Raw genomic sequence first — 23,764 nt, forward strand, 5'->3', positions numbered from 1 at the left:
ACACGACGAAGGGCTCAGACTGTCTGGAATATCTGACCATAACAAGCTATAAGCTACTCCTGTGACACCGGAGTGAAAGGGCGGATAGACGGTAAGCTATGCAGTAATCTGGATACATTCCTTAGCACCTTCCAAAGAATTAACGAATTCCCAAGCTCCAAACCAATCCTTTCTATAGTATAGACACCTGAGTGTGACACCTCCATTCACTTTTCTGGAGTAACATTCCATCGGGACTTACAGGAAAAGATCTGAGGTTTAACCTCTTGAGGAAGTTTGCCCGCATTTTCTGAACTAGCCAAGTACTCGTCGAGTTTCCCTCCGGGTGTCTGCCGCCGAACTGCTGTGGCAGAGCTCTGGCACGTCAGCGCGTGCTCAACACAGTAGCTGCTGAAACCAGCCAGGAGAGATTTTCCATTGATTTCACCATTTGCTACTTAGGTAGCCTCCTCCCTCTGCAAAGCCAGGGATAATGCTTTTCTAATTAAAAAACGTTCTCAGGGAGGTTCACATTTGAGCTTGCATTTCAGTTTGTAAAGCATTGCTTTAAATAGTGGCATTTCAGGTGTGTGCTTGTTTGTCAGCCTGCTGCCCATGATTTTCTGTGGGGACTCTGCCTGCATTTAGAGTTTAACGATCATCCTCAGATTTCTTTGTTCGTAGGACTAACACCAGCTGTTTGAATGGGAAGTAAGGAAACACTATTGAGCCTAACCAGAAAACAGGAAAGTCATCCTTATCTTGTGTCCTATATCAAATCCAGTTAATTTGAAAATGAGGAAGTGTAAACTGTTAGCAGTTCAGAAGACAGAGGAGTTGGGTTGGGCTACAGGTATACAATCACAGGTTTTGATCACTTCAAGGTTATGTATGTCCAAGGAGCATCCTGGGACATAGCCCGAAGTCCACAAAAAACAAAATGAACATCTAAATAGATAATTGTTGCTTTGGGGCTTTTGTAATGTATGAATTCACCCGGCACCTGCTCATCTCGGCAGGCTTTTGCTTTGAAGTGTTTGAACTCCAAGGTCACTGGGCACTGACCATTACAACCTCCTCCTTTGTTAGCTATCCCTACAGCCCTTGTGATCCCTCTAAATCAACTTCTGTTCTTCAGTTTTAATGTGCGTTCATGTCTACATACATCCATCACTCCAGACAAGTGATTGCAGAAAGAACGAGCCCAGATTAATTGACACTCAAAGCTGGCTGGGTAACCTCGTGCCAGCCCTGCTGCTTTCACCTTTCCTGTTGCTGGAAGACGCTGGGAACTTGCCCTGGGATCAATGTTTTTAAAGGTCATTTTCTCTGTTAGCAAAATGATTAGATGGTTCAGGTTACAAATTTATGTTTTGTTCTCTTCTTACAGGACACAGTAAATCTACAACGGGATGTAAATGTTTCTGATTAACAGAGGCCATGCTTTTCATAGAGTCTTGGCTGGGCTCTTTGGGCAGGGAATGACTTTTTAAAGGGAATTTCCATAAATTCTCAATTTATTCTCAGTGGACTGCAGATGTCAAATGAGTAATTAGATCAGACATGACAATGAATATCTTCCCCTAGCTATTTTGACCATTAAAAAGATTCGGTAGGGTTAAATCTGAGGCTATATATATATTTGCTAAAGCTATTGCAGCTGTGTACTTTGCTCAGCATCTTGGTGTTCAAGATTGTAAAATGCTGAGTCTGAGACACCCCATTCTGGTACCTGAATACAAACAGGTGTGTGGAAAGGCCTGTTTTTCCAGCACACGGGGCCACCTGGATAGTCTCTTCAAAAGCTTCTTCAAATTTGCACAGGGCTGAATTCGCCATTGGTTAATGGCTAATCATCCTCTAACGTCATTTAAATTACTCAGTTCTTTCTTTAGTGGAGATCAATATATGTAGATCACCACTTTTCTGGAAGGAGCTTGGATGTGAACTGTCACCCTGGAATAAAATCCACCCGGCATGCTGTAGCATGGGAAGCTACCGAGTCACAGCGACAGTCACACATGTATGCCTTTCTTTTTATTAATTGAAGCGGCGCCTTTCTACAGCTCCGGGGAAATGCTGTACTAATCATTCCGTCTCATAAACAGTGTTCTTGCATCCACCACAGGCTTCGCTGAACTTTTGCATCAGCTTCCAAGTACACTTACCAGTGTCACTGGTCCGGCAAAAAGAAACGCGTACTACATGAAAATGGATCTGAGAGGAAACAACCGTGTGTCTTTTGAGGGTAGAAAGAAAGAGGTATCTGAACAGGGCAGATTATAACACATAGGTACAGTAATAACATCTGGGTTTTCCTCTGTCTTTTTGCTCTTCAACTATTAAGAACAAGAATAACGTACATTGCAATATTTCAGGAGAAAAACCTGTTAAGAAGGGCTAGACACTTGTATGCTGTGGATCCAACGGTGATGTGTAAGCAGAAGGAAAGAGTTAACAGCTATTTTAGACCAGCCACTGCTCTTAGACCAGCCTACCTGAGCCAAGAGCTGTTGCCGGTCAAACCTGTAGCAGATGTGAGAGCCAACTCCGTGAGAAAGGTGGGAAATAAGTGGTGAAGGTGTACTACAAAAAATAGGCGTAGCTCTGAGATTCCAAGCGCTTCTCATCACATTGCCAGTAAATTGAGCTAGTTTCATACTATGCTGGGACAAAAAAATCCTTTGTACACTTTGAAATGCTGTTGGCTACATGAGTCAACAGGAGATTACCTGGCAGTTATGACTTGATACATTGTAAGGGAAGATCTAGCTTGTGTATGTTTTCATGAGTGTAAACACACAAACTCCCCAGCATGTGTTCTGTGTGAGGTGCTGCCTGCCGTACGTAACTGCAGACACGGACCGCTGCTTTCAGTGGATGTGTATGCTTTTCCCTAATTAAGCCTCTGTAGTTATAACCCCCTTTAGCTACTCCCAGCCAAGCTGGGAGACTGAAATCTAATCATGCAACAGGAACGTGCTCAGGTTTCTAGAGTGCAAGCTTGTGAATGGTTCAGTGCAACGCGTGCTGAGGATAAAAACGGCAGTTGCTTTGCTCACTACCTGAATTAGGTTCAGAACTCCTCTTGTAGCACGAAAGTAAAATATCTCTCAGATGAGGCTACAGCTTAGCTCTGCGTACAGCTGTGGGGTCACTGTTCTAGGTCTACACTCATGGCTGTTATAAAATCTGCTTTTGCAGTTTATCCCTGCATTTTATCCCTGCTCCGTGTCCGTGTGTGCTTTCAGGGGAGCATACAGCTTCTCTTTCTTGGTCTGCATGGCATATGTGCCCATCACGTACCATTGCTGAGACACTGTTCAGGACTCGTTCTGCTTCCCGCAATGCTTTATCCGTAACAATGACGAAGCAAAGGCCTGCTGTGTGTTTAGGACAAATGCAAGCAGAACAGCAACCACCTGATCCAGCAGATCTGCCATGTGTCGTGCAGTATGTAGTGTGAGGGGGGTGAAACAGGAGCTGGCTTGCAGCCGCCAGTCAGATCTCTGCTACGGTTAGGAAAAGTCTGTACTCAAGTCAGAGAGGTAGAAAATTTGAGTTCCTGACTCCAACAGCTTATTTTACAAACCTGGAGTCCACATAGTGACATTGTGGAGTGATCCAAGCACTGGATGAGCATGGAGCTCTTGGGGAATGATTTCCACTCCTCACTCTCATGGGGTGTGGAGGTCTCAAGCAACTTTCTGTGAAGGCTCATTTTCCACGTTCACAGCAATTCAAGCTAGTAGCAGAGCTGTCCGAAGGATCCCTTGATGCTGGATGTCTATCTGTCTGCTGAACGCTGTACGAGTTAACCTCAATATAAGCCCACAGGTCTTTCATGTTCAGGCAATCAGTCTAAACCCTTCTTGCTTGGCTCCAAAACCTACAAATTCTATAATGCAGATTATGCTGTAGATTGTATCACTAAAACATGCCTGGGTTGTGTTTTATCTTTTGGGACATTTTCCTCAAGAGGTTGAGTTTGGGCTTTTTGAGCCTCTGAGAAATAGGTGTTACCTAACTAAAGTAATTCAGAAAAATCTGGAGTCCTTGGAGTATGAGCTGTGATTGTTGTACTGGCCTTTCTAACAGCAGTTCCTGGTCCAGAGCTCATGTACCACTCCTGCTCCTCATCACCCCGGTCCTTGTGCAGAGCTGATCTGGAGGCCACATCCAAGGCCTCCTGCCCAAAGGCATCCGCCAGGAGTGCCCTATCTGTTTGTAGGGCAGCATTACAGTCCCTTCGCTACCACACGATGCAGTGCACAGCATCCCATCTCTTCCTGAAACGGCATCACAGCCCTTAATATTGGAGCCACTGGAAACCAGCTTAGGGAAATATGTACTAGTAGACTAAACTCGGTTAATCCCCTTCACCTCTGTGATTTTCCCCTCTAAGTGCATTTCAAAGGAATTTTAATCCCCTTTCATATAGGCCAGAGCAGGCACCAGCACTAGCAGCTTGTCATACCTAGCAGAATAGCTACCGCGCTTTGTGTTCACTAACAAACTCTCCACTGTGCCCACATAGACAAGTCCACAGGATCTCTTGGATCCCTCAAAATGCTTTGAAATGTCAGACTGAAATCCTTAACCACCCTTGCTAATTAACAGTCCCCTCCAACAGAGGACAAAAGACTTACACACTCCGAATGATTTTCTTTATTCTGCTTTCCTACGTGCAATTGAAAAGATTCCCTCTGTCCTCAGAATGAGACTTCTCTACACTATCAGCTGCTGCTTTCTACGGATGATTTCCCATGAGCTTGACTTCGTTAGTATTGGGCTCCTGGTGACAGTGAAAAAGTAAATTTTAGCTTTTTCTTTAAAGATGATACTTGGCAAGTAGGTGTTTAAGCCTTTGAAAAATGATGAAAGAAGCATAGCCTGAGATGGGAAAAACCAGCAAATAACTCCAGCCCACGACTGTTGTCTGGGGAATATTTGACTATAGACAGAATCGTAGATCTTTTTTTAGTATCAGCTTGATGAATCTATTGAAGTTCCTCCGCAAAATACAAAATGTCATATAAAAAGAGGAACACATGCTAATTTTGCTCCTTCTTCATGCCATTATGTGAGGAAGGCTGTAAAAAGCAGGAAAAGTGTGTAATTGCTAGTCACGCTCCTTTCAGTTAAGCAATTTGCCTTTTTTTTTATTTCCTCAAACCCAGGGTTGGTATGCAGAAGTTGGGAAAAACTCAGCTCCGCAAAATACAAAATGTCATATAAAAAGAGGAACACATGCTAATTTTGCTCCTTCTTCATGCCATTATGTGAGGAAGGCTGTAAAAAGCAGGAAAAGTGTGTAATTGCTAGTCACGCTCCTTTCAGTTAAGCAATTTGCCTTTTTTGTATTTCCTCAAACCCGGGGTTGGTATGCAGAAGTTGGGAAAAACTCAGTGCATTGAGCGCACTGAGCTATACATGGCTTATGAGACCTTTTGCCCCCTCTGAAGCGGCATGCACAACCGCATGCTTCATAGAGGCAGCTGGCGTGTGGGTGGTGGGTTTACTTCCTGCAGAGGTCCAGAAGTACTCTAGCAACACCTACCTAGACACGTGTAATTGCTGTGAGAAACTGCCTTTGGGCTCTTTGGAAAGCCAGAACTCCTCTGGCAGTTCCTTGGACCCCAAAAAGGAGAGGAGAGGTAGCAGAGTGCCCTGCTCCGCTCTTCGCGTTGGCCTGCCTGTCAGCTGCTTGTGGAGCTCTGCAGCCCCCTTGGCCAGACCCACGGCACCATGGTTGGTTTGGCCTGGGAATAAATGGCTCCAGCAGCCTGGAGCAGAGTCATGTCGTGGTACAAAGTGACTCTGTTAAACCAGGGTTCATGGGTCTGGCATAGGCAGGTCTTGGCCGCTCAGTTCTGGAGCAAAACTTCACTGTAAAAATAAAAAAAAAGACCCATGTCCTTGGCTGAAGATAAACAAACCCAGCAAAACAAAGTTAATCCTTTTAGAATGTAAATATTAAATTTCATTTTAACTGCACCTTTGGGCCCGTTGCCCTTTGGCTGGAATACCTCCCCTCTCTCCTCTGCTGCTGGGCAGCACCACTGGCATGGGAGCCCATCCCTCCTGCCGGATGGGGAACAAAAATTGCTCAAGGTGAGAGGAAGCTGTCGTCACTGGAGTCTCAACCCTGAGGATCACAACAGGTACAAAGAAAAAAGCACTTGAACTGGACTGTGGGGGAGAGTGTGATGAATGACCAGCAGGGCCTGCAGTCTTACCAGCTGCTCTGAGATGTTATAGCATGTCTTTTAACTGCCTCTCTGCCCCCAGAGTCGTAGCAACACCGCAAAAGATGATGGCTTGTCTGGCTGCTCCAGACTCTTCAGTTAAAAAGCACAGGAGAAGGAAAAAAAGGTAAGACAGGAAGAAGAAGGAAAAAAAGGTAAGAAGGAGATGGCAAAAAGAGTCTGGGATGTAAAGAGCGTGGAGGTAGGCACCTAAACCCACCACTTTTTGTGATGTTCTTGAAAACAGCTGAACCTAGGAGAGGGCTGAGGTAGGCTGGCACTCTGTCAGGTGTCGAGTCCCTCAAAGATAGGACAATGAAGGCCCGTGGCTCTGGGCAGGGATCGTTGCAGTGGGATAACACCCTCCTGCACCATTTTCTGAGCATCTCTGTGACGCTGTGGGTCCCCCAAAAGGTGTGGTGACTGTTGCTTTTATCTACCAGTTAAGAGCAATTTCCATTGCAGAGGTTTTGTCCCATTGGTCCCTTCTTCCACATTCCTCCTGCTTGTGACAGTCTTAGCACAGTGCTTAGCACAGTCTGTGAATTCATTTGTTTGGATCAGTCCTGGGTTTCTGTGAGTAAAGTTGGCTAATTCTTATAAACAATTTTATTTGCCCATCTGAGCTGGACTTTGGGCAACTTGAAATTCAGGTGTCTGCATAATAGCACTGAAAGGCACGATATAGCCAGTACCTGGAAAAGCTGTTGGGCCTGCCCAGAGGAGGACCTTTTCTCCGCTCTCCGCAGCAAAGAGAGGAGTTTTAAGGCACCCTGGCTTTCTGTCCTCAGTATCTATTCTGTTGCTAAGTGTCAACCAAAGAAGATTATGGGATCGCAGATTAATAGAAACCTCTATGCAGGGCTTTCGTGTAATTATACATTTCAGTTACTTATCTGAGAAGTGATTTCTAGCTGCCGTGCTCCTACCCCACCCTCACGCTTCCACAGATCTGTTACCCTCAGGGGCTGGTCAGGATCCTCAGGGAACAACTGGACTTTCCTTTCCATGCTCAGACTCTGCACCTCTGCCTACTAGGGTACCCCAAGGGTCTCTGCAATTAAGGGGGTCTCAGAAACTAAAGTCTTACCCTAGTCCTTCTGAATGTTTTGTTTTGGGAGAAAGCAGGAAAGAGTAAACTGGGCTCTCCAGTTCAAGAGAGACAGGGAACTACTGGAGACATTCCAGCGGAGGGTTACAAAGATGATGAGGAGACGGGAGCATCTTTCTTACAAAGAAAGTGTCAGAGATCTGGGTCTGCTAAGCCTGGAGAAGGCTGGGAGGGGACCTTATCAATGTTCATCTATATCTAAAGGGGGGATTCCAGCGGAGGGTTACAAAGATGATGAGGAGACGGGAGCATCTTTCTTACAAAGAAAGTGTCAGAGATCTGGGTCTGCTAAGCCTGGAGAAGGCTGGGAGGCAAATAAATGAATTCCATCTGACTTTCTCTCATCTAACTGCAATAACTGGCATAAGGCTAACTCAAAGTTTTTCTAAACAATGAAGAGAATGAAGTTACTGAAGTTCACACACATCCGCTGCTTGCCTCCATTATAGAACTGGGTTTAACTGGTCTGCAGCAGTCCTGGTAGAACTAGTTCATGAGAACATGCTGGGTGGCTAGTTAGTGTGGTGGGGCCTGACTCTTTTCAGCAGTGCCCAGCAACTGGACAAGGGACAACAGGAACAAGTCAGAATGCATGAATTCCACCTGAACATGAGGAAAAACTTCTTTACTTGGAGGGTGACAGAGCACTGGAGCAGGCTGCCCAGAGAGCTTGTCTCTGGGAGGAGTCATCTTCTCTGGGGACATTCAAAACCCACCTGGACACAAAGCTGTGCAATGTGCTGTAGGTGAACCTGCTGTAGCGTGGAGTTGGACCAGATGATCTCCAGAGGCCCCTTCCAACCCCCACCATTCTGTGTGTCTGTGATTTGTGTAAAACAGTTCAGAGAGTTCAGATCTTTCAGAGGTTCCCCATTTGCTTTCTTCATTGAGAAATTCCATGTTTTTTTTTTCCTGTTTTCACAGCCAACGTGGTTCCTCTGTCTCAAGCAAAAGTGGTCAAGCAGCTTCAGAAACTGAAGGAAGAAACAAACCCAAGTGGACAAGGTAATTGTTAAATGTTAAGGGTGAACCACTGGCTTAGAAATTGCTTAGAGTGAGGTTTGAGAGGGAACCAGTGAAAAGGGCCCAGAAAAATCAGGAAAGAGCACAGCTGGCCAGTGCTGGGGATGCAGACAGAAAGGGAGGCTGGAAGGGAGGTGTAAGGTGTCAGCTGGGAGTAGGGGATGTTTGTGCACAGCACATGCATTCACAGAAGCATGGAGAGCAAAAGCCTCCTCGCGCAGGAAAGCAGCTTAGGTTATTTTAAGCAGAAAACCACAGCAAGGAGAACCATGTGAGGAAGAGGAGACAAAAAGAATGGTAGAGTTGCACAGGGACTGAGGGGGAGGAAAAAATGTGAGCCAGGTATTTAATCAGAGCAGGGAAGGGGAGGAGGAGAACTGCTGTGCTAAAATGGAAGGAAAAGGTAGGACTGGCATGGAAGCATGGTGAGAAACAGGAGCTGCAAAAGAAACAGAAGGGAAGGATGGGTGGAGGGAGAGAGGTAAACAAAAGGCTACCTCTTTTACAGAAGGTGATTGGCACAGGTGATTGTCATACAACTAAAACACAGAAACAGAAAGTATCGATGTAGACAAAAGCAGTCTGATATACCTTCTTTCCAGGGGACTGGCATTTTCAATGTCTCTTGTGCTTGAGTCTCCCAGAAAGGCAGTCACTCAAGAAAAAACAATGCTCAAATAATATTTTCTGGGGCAGTCTCTGTGTTTTAAACTGTAGCTGACATTAAACACACGCTGCCCATGTGCCTACTCAAGGCCTTGTGTTTGATGGACATCCCGCTCTACAGAGCCCCTTACAAAGGAGATATTGGGGGGGAGGTGTGTTTCAAATTTAGGAGGAAAGAATATGCACTGTCTCTTTTTCTGAAGAGCTTGTGTAACTCTCTTGCACCCTACTCTGCCTTAGTTCTGCATCTAAGTTCACTTTGGAGGTAACTGTGCCATTTTCTAACAAGACTGTGTTTGCCAAGACTGGTTCTAGCTCAGCAGCCACACCAAGGTAGATGGTGACTAGCGTAGTGGGTCCAAAAATGGGACTCCTCTTGCTGGGATGTGCTAAATCAGCTGATCAAACACAAGGCAAACATTCACTTTGCAGGTCCTACCCCAGAACAGAGTTTCCCCAGGGGTGTCCTTCAGACTTGAGGAAAAGATTTGGTTTTCATTTCACTTCCTCCTTAGCAGCAAGCTGCAGCAGGTGTTTGCTGCCCTTGTGGCTCTCTTGTTGTGTATGAGGACTAGAGGTAGCTCCCTTTCTTTCCTTCCCATCTGAGTCAGTTTGAGTCTTCAGCTCTGAGACACAGTTTTTGGGGATTTCAGTCTGAACGGGTACCATTGACTTCATCATGGCACTGCTGCCCTGGGACCACTCCAGAAGGAAAGGCTTGCCATGTGGAGATGGTGGAAAGCAGAGAAGCAAGCAGGCAGCAGAACCACAATGTCCATCTGCACAGTGATATGCACAGCCTCTGCCTTTGATTGCTGTCCTCACGAGCAGTTGCTTCAGAAAAAAAAATGTTTAGCCTAAGATCGGGTAGGGCCCTTCACCTGACGTCATTCTGGAAGGAAGAAAAATCATAGAATCTTAGAATGGTTTGGGTTGGAAGGGACATTTAAAGGTCATCTAGTCCAACTGCCTGAAGTGAGCAGGGACATCTTCAACTACACCAGGTTACTCAGAGCCCTTTCCAACCTGACCTGACATGTTTCCAGGGATGGGACATCTACCACCTCTCTGGGCAGTGGTGTCACCATCCTCATCGTAAGCATTTCTTCCTTATGCCTAATCTGAATCTCCCCTCTTTTAGTTTAAAACCATCACCCCTTGCCCTATGGTTTTAGTTTAAAACCATCACCACAACAGGCCCTGCTCAAAAGTCTGTCCCCATCTTTCTTACAGGCCCCTTTAAGTACTGGAAAGCTGCAATAAGGTCTCCCTGGAGCCTTCTCTTCTCCAGGCTGAACAACCCCAACTCTCTCAGCCTGTCCTCGTGAGAGACATGTTCCAGCCCTCTGATCATTTCTGTGGTCTCCTCTGGACCCCATCCAACAGGTCCATGTCTCCAGAGCCCGACACAGGATTCTAGGTGGGGTCTCACCAGAACAGAGCAGAGGGGCAGAATCGCCTCCCTTGACGTGTTGGCCACGCTGCTTGTGATGCAGCTTTGTGGGCTGTGAGTGCACAGTGCTGGCTCATGTCTAGCCTTTCATTCACCAGGACCTCCAAGTCCTTCTCTGCAGGGCTGCTCTCAATCGCATCATCGCCCAGCCTGTATTGATACTGAGGATTTACTCCATCCAGGTGCAGGAATTCGCACTCGGCCTTGTTGAACCTCATGAGGTTCACAGCGGCCCAATTCTCTAGCTTTTCCAGGCCCCCCTGGATGGCATTCCATCCCTCTGGCGTGTAAATAATAAAGACATCCTGCAAAAATAGAGAGCATTCTCCTTTCATTCCTACAGACACCTTAATGTTTTCATGATTAGTCATCCATCTTTGACCAGAGTTATCAAAACTAAATTGCCTGCACCCATGAAAAATAAATCGCTAGGACTCTGGCAGGCTTGCTGTTTGTCAGGATATCCAGTTGTGACGGGGTGACTAATTTGCCCCCGACTTTGTAATTACACAGGTTTCCCTATACGACTGCTGTGGTTAACATAACAACGCCTGTTAGAATTACACTTGCCTCTCATCCCAAGCTGAGCTCTGCTCAGAAGGAAAAGGAATTGCTGGATCCTCCCGTGGTTCCCTTGCCTCCATGGTGAGGAAACTACCAAGCAAACCCCGATGAAGCAAACATCCTAGTGCCTTTGAGGCAGTTAAGGTCTAGTCTTGACCCTAGGCCAAGTCTAGTCTGCTCTTATAGTTCTTCCAGCATAGCGGGATGGAAAAGATGGACCACAGAAGAAAGAAGCACCGAAGGAAGAGAAACAGCTTTCTATGGAGAAACTGTGAAGCAAGGAGAGAAAAAAGGGGTGGAAAACATACTGCATTGCATAGCACATAACACGACTGTCAGCTTTCTGAGAGGGGGGACATCCTGTGCTGTTTTGTGTAATTTTTTTTTCTCAATCCTTTCTAAATTTTTGCTGTTAAAAAGAAACACATCTGTTATACGTCTCTTTTCTAAAGGAGTCACTCATTGCTTGTTTCTTTTTGATTCAGGGTGACAGTCGTACAGAAACCACCATGCAGTGAACTGGGATGACGGGATGTCATTTTTCCCTGCCCTGTAGCATGACTCATCGCCTGTACAAGCCCAGCACCCTGGTAGAGCTGCCTCAGATTAAAACCACGCACAGTTAAGAGGAAGAAGAGGGAAGGAAAGGGGGATGGAGAGGTGCTGCTAGAGGCTTTGCTCGGGCACGACTTGATGGTTAACACCAGCAAGGAAATTTTCTGCTCCCCTGGGGCACCTTGTGTCAGCTGCAGTTCTACTAATCAGGTTGAGCACTGTTTTTCTTTTCATTACAAAATGCGTCAAAACTTCTGAAAGAAAAATGCTCTAAGTGCTTCCGAAGGGATTCATCCTTTGAGCACAGGAACGTGTTGGTGTGTTGCCAAGAGAACACTGTTTAAGAGATCTGACGAAGCTGGAAAAACCATTATTCTTTGGAAGAGATTCGTAACCTACCCATAAGGAAAGAGTAGACAGAGAGACCGTAGTGCAGCCCAGGACCTGGTTCGTTACTCCCGTGGGCTCTGTGGAGCACAGCGGGTTACGTTTTAACACCAGTAGCGATGTCTTTCTAACCAAACCAAAAAAATCTTTCTGATGCAACGGCACTGCTGGGTGTGAAGGCTGCTCTGTGGCCGTTCTGGCGCCCATCCCTCGCAGAGGTGACTGTAACCCCTCGGGCTTTCGGGTACTGCTGGGACACCCGGCCGGTACCCTCGGCTTGGCCGCGCATCTCTCGGCATCCCCAGTGTCCCCGGGGAGGCTGGGGACACGGTCACAGCCTGCCACCTGGTGGCCTCGGATACCCGAATGCCTCCACACCCCCACCCCTGGGCTCTTTGGGGGGTTTTTTTTTTGTTTGTTTTTCACCAACTCTGGGAAAAAGCCCTTTTTTCCGAGGGCGGGGCCGGCGGTGCCGGGGTTGCTGCCCGTGGGTCTCCCCATCAGCAGGACACCAGCGTTGGGCTCTCCTACACAGAAGGAATTGTAAGGACACAGGTCTCCCTGTATGAGTGCTGTGATTAATACAGCCATGCCCGTTAGAACTACGCTTGCCTGTCATCCCATGCTAGGCTCTGCTCAGAAGGAATTGTTGGACCCTCTCGTGGTGCCTTTCATCATCAGGATGCCATCCAGAGGGACCTGGAGCAGCCCTGCCGAGAAGGACCTGGAGGTACTGGTGGACAAAAGACTGGACATGGGCCAGCACTGTGAGCTCACAGCCCACTGAGCCAACCGCATCCTGGGCTGCATCACAAGCAGCATGGCCAGCAGGTCAAGGGGGGTGATTCTATCCTGACCCGCTCTGATGAGACTTCCCCTGAAATCCTGTGTCCAGCTCTGGAGTTCTCAGCACAGGAAAGACACGGACCTGTTGGAGCAGGTCCAGAGGAGGCCCAGAAATGATCAGAGGGATGGAACACGTCTCTCAGGAGAGACAGGACAGGCTGAGAGAGTTGGGGTTGTTCAGCCTCTTCCCTTCAAGGGGAAGAGAAGGCTCCAGGGAGACCTTACTGCGGCTTTCCAGTACTTAGAGGGGGCCTGTAAGAAAGGTGGGACGGACCTTTTACCAGGGCCTGTTGTCACAGTGCAAGGAGTGATGGTTTTAAACTAAAAGAGGGGAGATTCAGATTAGGCATAAGGAAGAAATGCTTACAATGAGGATGGTGAGACACTGTCACAGGTTGCCCAGAGAGGTGGTAGGTGTCCCATCCCTGGAAACATGTCAGGCCAGGCTGGATGGGGCTCTGAGTAACCTGGTGTAGTTGAAGATGTCCCTGCTCACTTTAGGCAGTTGGACTAGATGACCCTTAAATGTCCCTTCCAACCCAAACCATTCTATGATTCTATGAAAGATCTAATCATTTCTCTTAAAGAAATACGTTATACCCTTGGTGCCTTCAGAGAGGTAGCTGGTCATCTGTTTATTATAAAGATAACAATCCAATTTTCTTTTCAACAAGGAAATGCCTGCCATTCCTCTATCTCCGTGATTCAGAAGCTTATCTGGTATGGCAGACAGAGCCAGCCATAAAAAACTAAAAATCATTCTGTCACCAAGGTAAATAAAGAAAAAAAGTGCTGAAGGCAGATTTCCCTTCCCTTTGAAAGCCTGGGCTTCTTTCCTCATGCTCCACAAACAAACTGCAGGCACTCAGATAGTCAGATATCGTCAGTCTCCAACTCCTCTCAACAAAAAAGCACCCAGCTTGCTGGATGAGTAGGCGGCACAGCAGAGTATTTCGATTCCTGTTGATCCCTTGATCTGGCTGTAGAGCACAGCAGGAAAAGGTAAATGTGGGATTGAAACACAGAGGGGTTATCTGAGGGGCAGGGCTCTCTCTGAAATGAAGCCTGGTGGTACCAACTTCTGGTTTATTTGTGGCACAAATTCCTTCCAGGGCAGCAAACATTCCTCACAGATTGTTTCTCTCTAACACACTGCAGGTAATTTTGTAAGCTCAGACCGAGAGGTAAGTTCAGCACATTCTCTTCCAGAAGCAATCTTTAAAAATAACAGCTTCTCTCCTTCTTCCACACCATCACATATGTCCTTTTCTGCTAATCCCAAACGTCAGCCACCGCCATAAATCAACTTCCAGGAGCCTGAAACAGCATTTACAGCAGAACCTCCCTGCTCTGGAGCTTTCTGCCTCAAATCTTTTTCTTGCTCCTCATGCCAGCTCACACCAAGAATGTTTCTGCTCCATTCACACGCTTCAACAGTATTCTTCTTTTTGTTTTGTCATGGGGTAGAATTCTCCTTCTCAGCAAAAAACCTGACTAGGGTATCTGGGCAAGAAGTAAAGGCACGCTGGGACAGCACCACATGCTGCCCTTCCTTTGGGATTTTTTCACTGTGGCTGTGACATCCCGGCTGTGCCCCCTCCCAACTTGTTTCCAGCCTCCTTGCTGGAAGAGCAGCAGAAAAGGCCTTGCTGCTGTGCCAGCACTGCTCAGCAATCACTACCGCATCCCTCTGCTTCTTCACCACAAATCTAAAACGCAGTGCCACAGGAGCTATGAGAAAAATTAACTCTATCCCAGTCAAAACCGGTACAGTGGGATGCCAGCCTGCACTGGGAGTTACTGGTGGGATTTGCAGGAAGGGGATCACAATAAAATGGTGAGATCTTTGGTAAATTATACACTGAAACATCTCTTATAAATGGGTGGGTTAGTCAGAATTTTTTTTAGCAGAACTTCCCCTTAAAAAGCTTCCTTAATCCTTGACCCGCTCACTGTACCTCTGTACTGCCCCAGATTAATTCAGGAGTCCAGTTTTACTGTCCTTGTTTTCCCAGCTTCTAATACAGTGGTGACCTCAAGAGGTGTAAGGGTCTTAAGTCTTCTTTTAACTTTTAAGTAGGTTTTGGGATTTTTTTTCTTGGATTTGAAAGGAGGAAAATACAAGGGGAAGGGGTGAGAATTTAAACATAGGGGTTTTTTTAATTCTAACTGTATGATTAAAAAAAAAACCCCAACTTCATTCCCAATGTGTCACGAGTATTTTAAATAAATCTTATGAAGTAACAGGAGCAGAGTGAGGCAGAAGATTCATGGTGCGTGCCCTCCATTCAAGTAGTAAGGGAGATTTTCATGCGAGAGACCTGTGTTCTGTCCTTCCCTTTGGTAAGAGCACAGCCTAACAGCTTCAAGGATGATGTAAGGTCACTCTGCTTAGGTTTGTTTCCCACGATATCAAATAATTAAATGCTCATTAATTTGAAGAACAGGGGTGTGAGAATGATCCTCCACACCTTGTTCAGGACATGTCCTTGAGCCCTATGCCAGCGGTTTACCTGCTGGAGCTTGGGCTTCCTCTGGCCCAGCTGACAGCCACGTATCGGAAGTGCAGGCAGCTCAACTACTAATGCCACCAGCACCACCCACTAGGGTGGTGTTTCACCTGGAATTTGGGGCACTTGGGGAGGGGCAACCACATTTTACCCATCTGATGCTAAGTCTGATTCGCTTGTTTGTTTGAAGAGATGCCCAAAGAAGCTCAGACAGGACTCTGACCTGCTATGGTTTAGTTGGTTTGTGTTAGGGAAAAATACTTCCTTCCAGTGAGGCAGAATGTGTGCGGGGGAATAGCCCCTCTCCAAATTATCAGGACTACGGAAAATTAAATATTTGTACGGCTCTGTATTTCAGCTCTCTCACGTCTTGCTCCCAGGAACAAAACAAAGGCAGGGTGGGTGACAAGGAAGCTTTCCCTTAACAGATGTATTCTTGTGACAGTACCTCTCTGGGGTCCTGATTCAAAAGGAGGGGGAGAGGCTTTCTGCTGTTGTTGAGAAAGCCAAGCTCGCTGGCTGCAGGACAAAAGCGTTACGTGTTATCACAGGATGATAAAGGATAAAATGGTGAGTGCCCCTCCCCACCAAGCACATCTGCCCCCGCCAGCACTAGCCGTGCTGTCAGATGGGAGTTACATTGGGTAACATCGGGTTACATTGGCCATGCATCATCCGGGAGACATGATTCGGCTCCAGCTGAAAGCTGATGCTGTTAAGGATATATTTCCTTCTACTTGGAAGCTCTGCTTTTAGATTCCTTTTCATGAAGGGATGAAAGGAGCAACTGAAGATTAAAAGATAATAAAACTTGCCTTACATTAGAGACCAGTTTTTCACAAGGTGAACAAATCGAGGGAAGCAAGGAAGGCACCAGCCTGACCAGCGCAGGTGGCAGGAGAAGGCGGCAAAGGCAACCAGCCAGGGTGGAGGCTGCCCAGGGAGGCTATTGCAGCCCTGCCCCTCGTACCCAGCCAGCGCCCTGCTGCCCAATGCCATGTCACTGCCACCAAGCTACTCCCAGCAGCTCAGTGTCTGCCACCACCCTGTGCTCCACAGCTCTCCCAGATACTCCATCCCCAGCAGAAACGTGGTTGGCTCCTTCAGGAAGCTGGATTCAAGGCCTGAGGGAAGACCCATCACTTGGTATTAGCACTGTCCTCTCAAACTCCCCTGCTCCCCAGGGTTTAAACTTTAGTCACGCTCCAAAGATTTTGGATAATCATTTGCCAAGGAATCGACGCAGTTTGTTGCTTAATCACTGGGAGGTGATATTTCATCTCTTGAGTTTTATTTGCTAGAGATAACAGATCTAAGAGAAATACTCTGATGAAACATTTGAATCGTAGGTCAGAAACCAGCTTGGAGCTGAGGGGGGAGGGCTATAAACCCTCTTGCCCTCAGCACCCAGCAGAACAAACTCTTTGCCGTGTGGCTCTCCCACAGCACCTTCTAGAGGCACTCCCAGCATGTGGCTGAAGACACTTGCTGTTACATTTCAAGGAAATGAGTTTCAGGGCAATTTTAAAACCAGTGCTATCAGTTTGTACACACATTTTAGGAACTGAAAGAAAATAATGAAGTAGAGGGAACATCTGCACAGCATGAATCCCTCTCTCCCTGGGCTACCCCAGCTAACAGTGATGGATGTTTCACTCAGCATTTGGCACATCAAAAAATTAGTTTAGTATTAAATAAAACCCCAATTTTCACCTGCGGCCCCTACCTCCATACCCCCTTTGATGCTCTGTGTGGCAGCAGCTGCGGTTAAATGAAGTGCCCATTTTGGAAGCATTTCAGCTGCTGTTCTGCCCAGACTCTATTGCCATCTATCCCCCTCTTGGGGTGGTGGTCCTGAGCTGGATTTTCAGTTGCCAGGGTGCTGAGCAGTAAGAGGTGTGGGGGAGGCTTGCCTACCTGCAGTACCAGTTCCTGAAGTGAGGCCACGGAGAAACTGGGAGCTGGAGACTGTCACACTGTGTGTGGTTGAAGGATCACAATGTTTGTGCAGTTCTTTCTTGCCAGAGCCTGTCACAGGAGGGCTGGGGTGTGACTTACCAGGGCCCTCTCTCCACAGAGAAAGCAGAATACCCCGTTTCTCCTCATTCAGTCACCTTCCTCATCTACTGTCCTTCTGCCACAGGTGACTGCTGTCCTCTTCTCCCTTGACATCAAGCCAGTCTCTCAGCTCATGCTAAGAGTCCTTGTCCAGTATCCCATCACCAGCAATCATCACAGAACAGAATCACAGAACCATTTAGGTTGGAAAAGAGGTTTAAGATCACTGAGGCCAACTGTTAACCCAGCACTGCCAAGTCACCACTAAATCACATCCCCCAGCACCACACCTAGACGTCTTTTAAACACCTCCACGGACAGGGACTCCACCACTGCCCTGAGCAGCCTGTTCCAACACTTCACAACTCTTCCAGTGAAGACATTTTTTTCCTAATATCCAACCTAAATCTCTGCTGGCACAACCTGATGCTGTTTCCTCCTGTCCTATCGCTTGTTACTTGGGAGAAGAGACTAACCCCCATCTCACTACAGCCTCCTTCCAGGGAGCTTAGACAGAAATAAAGTCTCCCCTCAGCCTCCTCTCATCCAGGCTAAACAACCCCAGTTCCCTCAGCTGCTCCTCACAGCACTAGTGCTCTAGACCCTTCACCTGCTTCATTGCCCTTCTCTGGACATGCTCCAGCACCTCAGTGTCTTTCCTGCAGTGAGGGGCCCAAGACTGGACACAGTATTTGAGGTGTGGCCTCACCAGTGCTGAGTTCGGGGGCACAATCACTTCCTCCTCCTGCTGGCCACACTATTGCTGATACAAGCCAGGATGCTGTTGGCCTTCTTGGCCACCTGGGCACACTGCTGGCTCATGTTCAGTCAGATGTCAACCAGCACTCCCAGGTCCTTTTCCACCGGCCAACTTTCTAGCCGCAAAGGGGTGCCTGTAGAAGAGGATCTTCACACCAGGACTCTCAGCTATCTTTTTCCAGAGCTAGAAGCCCTTTCAGTGTATTCAGTAGCCCCCAACCACATGCTTTTCCACACACTTGTGCCTTGAATCCACACAAACTCTAACCATTTGCAGCAGCTTTTGTTCTGGGAGTTTGTGCTTCATCCTCAGGTGTGGACTACAGGGCAGGAGAGGTGGTGCTGGTTCCCACATGGAGCATCCCAGGCTGGGAGAGCAGCAGGTTCAAATACCTCAAGGAAAGGCCAAAAATCTTGAGTCCTTGGCCACACTCTGCTCCTCCTCCCACCCCACGATTTCGCGCAGCCCAGTGCCAGCCCCCCCACCAGCCCGCAGCCCGGGTCGCTGTGGGCAGGACTGGGGTACAGGTGCTAGCCAGCACACATGGCCCTGTGCCAGGCCCAGGTGGACCAAGCCATTTTGCCTGTCCTGCCAATAAAAACAGGTCCCAAAGGTGGCCTGCCCTGCACCCCCAGGTGTGCTGAGTGCCCACAGCACCTCAGGCACCAAGGGGCCGAGCTTCCTCGCCTGTGTGCTCGAAGATGGGCTGAGACCAATCTGGCCCTCTGAGCTCCTGGGGACCCCGTTCAGCCCAGACTCATGCCCTTACATGCAAAGGGACGTGGTTTTTCCTCCCCATTTCTGATTTTCACCCAGGTTGGTTCAGCTGGAGGAATGCATTAATGCATTTTGAACTCACAGGGAGCTCAAAGGCCACCAGGAGGGAGAAGGGGCAGTGAAGAGCCAGAGTGACTAGCTCCACCACCACAGTGGAAAACAGAGGGTGTGACACATTTTTGGGATGCCTCAAGGCCATAAACACTTACCATCGCTCTCCTGGGGAGAGAAGCTGATTTAACTTTTTGAAAACTCCTTTACTGCTGATAAGTCCAACAAGTTTTAAGCCTTTAATGGTGCAGGATGGTCAAATTCCCAGGGAAGAAGGGAGCCTGGAAGAGATTGTCCTGTCTTGCAAAGCCTAGCCTGGCCCCAAGTACACGCTGAGGCATGACGAAGGAAATACCTTCTTGTGGGCACTCGGGACAGGCACTCCCCTTGCCCTGCTGCTGGGGACAGCTCAGTCCATGCTGCAGCAGGCTGGTTCGTATCTGCAGAGACTGGTGTACTTTGTGAGGACTTGCAGGAAACATAAATCAAGGAAGGGCGGTGTGAATGCAGCCCCTGTCACGATGGTATTTCAGCATAACTGTGCTCTGTTATTCCTAGATAAGAAAATTACAGACTTCATTTTTACTTTTGAAGTCAGGATGAGGCATTTCTTGCAAAGATAAGCTTGTGGGGCTAGTCCTGGTCTCGAGGTTATCTAGTGGTCAGATGCTAACCAGGCACTTCGATTAGTCTGGGTCTGTACATTCCTCCCACCAGCCACCATCAGTTACAAAACTTCCATTAGAAGTAACTTAATCTGATGGATGTTCTGACAGCATTAGCACATGCTGATAGCATCTGAGGTGCTGGTAGAAGACTAAGCCAAATGGAGATTCACTCCTCACGACTCTATTCTAGAAAAGTTATAGTAAAAGTTCATACAGGAACAATACACAGGGAAGTAGTCAGGATTTCTGTGACAGTCCTGACCCTTACATCCTCTTCTGGATGTTAGCAACTATATGTTTTAACCACCATAAAACTGAGACAGTATTTTATGCCATGTTGTTCAGATGTGTAAACTGATAAGAAGAGTTTGACTCAAAGCCCAGTAAACCTGTGGATGGGATGCTGTTGTCCAACATCAAATTCCTAGAGAATTTAGTACATTTAATCAGCAGGCAGAATTCAATTCTTTTGTTTTCAGAATCTGCTAACATAGAAGTTAGCAGGACACCAATTTTTGTTACATCTGTATCTTTCAGATAAGCCCTCAGGCTGTTGGGAAATGCCAATCCTCATTCTATCTTCAAGCTTTTTATTTGCAGTAAGGAAGTCAGAGCTTTAACTGGGACAGCTGTCTTAAAACTGAACGAAGAATATAAAAAAGTATAATAGAGTTCTTTATTTTAAGATTGCATAAAACCACAAAAATACTCCATTAAAAAGTCAGAAATAAGTTCATTCCCTCTAAATGCAGGAAAAAGTGGTGACCACTTAAAACTGTACTTTAAAAATGAAGTTGAAGAGATAAATAACCAACAGGTCCAAGCAAGGGAGGAGATGGGTTTGCTTGGGAGTACTCCTCCACTTACCGTAACAGCCCATCTGTCACCAGCACAGCCATGGTTCCTACTGTTTGTTTTTGAATCAACTTCCACAACCCTACCAGTAAAATTAAACACACCGAAAGCATTTCTAGTCAAAGGCAAAAACATATCACTGGAAAACAACACTGCAGCTGCAGAAAAACTATAGGAGAGATGGAGGCAACCAGAAAGCGCTGCAGGTACAGGCGCTGCAGTACCCTATGACCAGCTTTGCTGATTTTACAGGTGTGAGATAAACAGTACCAATATCTAACCTAAACCACTTCTTTGTGCTCTGAGAAAATGTGAGTGTATGACAGTTTCTCCTTTAAAAAATTAACCTTAAAACGTTTCAGACCTACAAATATTTACATGTGCATATATACATAGTGCCAAACAGCACAGTACTGTCTTCTGCTTTTTCTTTCCATGAAGTTTATGTGGTAATTTCAGTTTCTTTGCAAGGAGCTTTCTCTTGCCTTGTCAGAGCTAAGGAAAGCTGCCATTACATGGCACTTCACAGGTCACCAAGCTCTGGTACTGGAGGCAGCAGAACCTCACACACACATCCACCCACCAGGCTGCATTTCTGTGCTTCTTAAAGTTCAGACAGAATTAAAATCACTTAGTTCATTGTACTTGTAAATCAGATCCTATAGGCCATGAACTTTGCTAGCAAAGCCACTGACTGTATCTGACTAAAGCTAAGTTTTGGCTGTTCCTCATACATTATTAAAGGACCAGTTAGGAGCCAATGAAAAATCTATACAATGCAAATGCTTACTAGTCCTTGTCAGCCTAGACCCACAGCAAAGAATGGAATTTTTACATCAAGGTACTGAAAAACCTGCAGTTCTCAGCTTTTTTGGTACTTGCTCTCTCTAACCCCTGTGCTGATATGCAAGTGTTGATTGCTTAAGGCACAAAGGCTGATAACCTGAAGTTGTGACATCCCTCCAGGAGATCTCATACCGCTGCCCTGAGGACACGCTGGCTTTAGTGGCCTGGGTTTCTCAGGAAGGAGAGATTTCTCTCCAATTCGCCAAGGTGCAGAGATCTGCAGCTGCACAGATCACAAGGTAACAGATGACAAACATGCAATGAGAAACCGATGCCCCTTGAGGGGACTTCAGCAGATACACTATACAGCAGTTCAGAACCCTAACCTGTGCTTTGCACGCTACTACCCATCACTAGATTTTAAACTTTTTCTGCTTTCCCATAATTACACAGTGTGGTTATGTGGTATTATTACACTTACTGAATAATAGAAAGCAATTATCAAAACAGCAGCATGGAAAACAGTGCACTTTCCACATATTTTCACTCCAAAAGCATCACTGCAAATGGTACGCAATAACAACAGCAGATTTCCTTACCAGCTTCCGGGTCATAATCCTTATTTATACAAACTACTGCAAGCAAGTCCATGTCATTCTGAAAGCTCCAGCAAATTCAGGTCTCAGGAAAAAACCTGTGCAGATGCACACGGACACAAGGCTGCGGGATACCAGCACCCCTGCAAGGGGCCAGGCTACGAGTGAGTGTACTGCACCGTGCTGTATCTGGTGACTCTGGAAGACTTGCTCAGTGTGGCACCGGCAGGAGGTGACTCTTCCAAGTTGGAGCCTGCCTGGTTAAGCAGGGGGTCTGTGATCAACACGTGCTCTTGCCTTCCTGGGCCAGCACCTGCTGCCTGTTCGGCTCCGCTCTGCATCCCTGAGGCTGTCACCACGACACTGCGCCCCTCTGCCAAAGCAGGGAAGCTGAGCGAGCTCTGCTCTGTAGCAGGAACAAGCACCCTCTCCCGCTCCCTCACCACAACGTACTGGGAGTCAGGGAGATCCTGAACCATCAGTGCTCCTGGCCCAGCACCCTCTGACCTCACCATCCTCTCCGTTACCACCATGTTACTTCCATGGGGCAAACTGGGGATTTCCACCATATTCTGCAAGCTTGACACAGGTGCCAGCACTCTCTCTGTCACCACTACATTCTCCTTGAACTGGGGTTCCAGAGAGACAGCAGCTGAATGGGCAGGAGCCCCTGCAGAGTAGGATGTTTCCGTCACGGTGAAATTGGTCTTCGCATGGGCCAAGGGAAGGGACTGGGCACCGTGCTGCCCAGAGCAGGATGCAAAGGTTGTTTCCGTTACCACCTCTTTGGACAAGGTGTCTCCTCCTGTGCCACTGCCCACATGCGCTGGCAGGGCAGGCTGGAAGTGGCTGCCCGAGGCAAAGGCTTGCTCAGAACTGGAAGCATTTTGCTGATCTAAGAACCGCGACTTTGTGTCATTAAGACCAAACCCTGATTCATTCCTGGAGCTGCTGTCTTTCAAGTTGATCTGTCTGCCTATGCATATTTCTGCTAGAGTCTTAAATTTGTCTCCTAAATCATCAAGGAAATGGTCATCAAGATCACCGTCAATAAAGCTGCAACAGCCAATGGAACCGTGGGGGGAGCCTGACTCTCCCTGGGAATAAAGCAGGAGACAGTCGTTTGCAGCTTGGGCTTCATCTTCATCCGCAAAAGAGACAGCTTTCTACAGACAGGAAACAAAAGCAAGTGAAAGTTCATTCATGTCAGCTCCAGGCTAATAAATTTGACAATCAGGAATGCTTGGTAAAAAAGGTTAAAATAAGAAAATTTAACTGAACCCAGAGAAACAGTCAACCAACTAAGTACGTACCCAAAAGTGCTTTTTGCTTTTCTGAAGTTAGTCTGAACTTGATGGTACACTTGATGAGAAGAAAAATCTGAGACTGAATTGAAAACCTTGGGTACTATCACCACCTGCTGCTATTCCTACCAGAAACTGTGCTGCTTGTGCTACTGCTCCATTTCCACAAAGAAACTGCTTTTATTTTGGTTCACGGAATGAACTTCACCTCTAACTAGGTGTTTGTGGCAGAGTACCAAAACCATGTGAGAGAGCATCCCGACATTTAAACACCCATTTAGTGACTACATGCTGACATGTTATCACCTGCTGTGGCCCTTTTCACTAGCATAGCCTGCAGGATCGCACCCAAGGAGCCCAGCGGCAAACAGATCTCAGCTTGACAAGCTTGAGAACACAGGCCAGTCCATCAGGCCACAGGAGAGCTCACGGCTTCTCACTCTAGTGGTCCAGGGTCAGCCCAGTCTGAAAGCAGCATCTGCAATAGAGTTCCTGCTGGTGCTAGCACAAGTATCTGTGTACATACTTGCACCAGCTCCAGTTCTGCAAGTGAAGACAGCCAGATCC

At 47.1% G+C, this 23,764-nt stretch overlaps 1 protein-coding gene across 1 annotated transcript in view; it reads right to left on the reverse strand.

The window, feature by feature from the left end:
• Positions 1-22,051: 22,051 nt before the first annotated feature.
• The window catches only part of DSG2 (desmoglein 2), a gene marked incomplete at its 5' end in the record, with an annotated part of 16,645 nt that continues 14,932 nt past the window's right edge, over positions 22,052-23,764 (reverse strand). Inside the window, one exon of the mRNA XM_010142223.1 lies at positions 22,052-23,059. Coding sequence (XP_010140525.1) covers positions 22,052-23,059 — 1,008 coding nt within the window. The remainder of the gene's footprint in view (positions 23,060-23,764) is intronic.

Source organism: Buceros rhinoceros, unplaced genomic scaffold (assembly GCF_000710305.1).
Source record: "Buceros rhinoceros silvestris isolate BGI_N320 unplaced genomic scaffold, ASM71030v1 scaffold1618, whole genome shotgun sequence".
Classification (NCBI taxonomy): Eukaryota; Metazoa; Chordata; class Aves; order Bucerotiformes; family Bucerotidae; genus Buceros; species Buceros rhinoceros.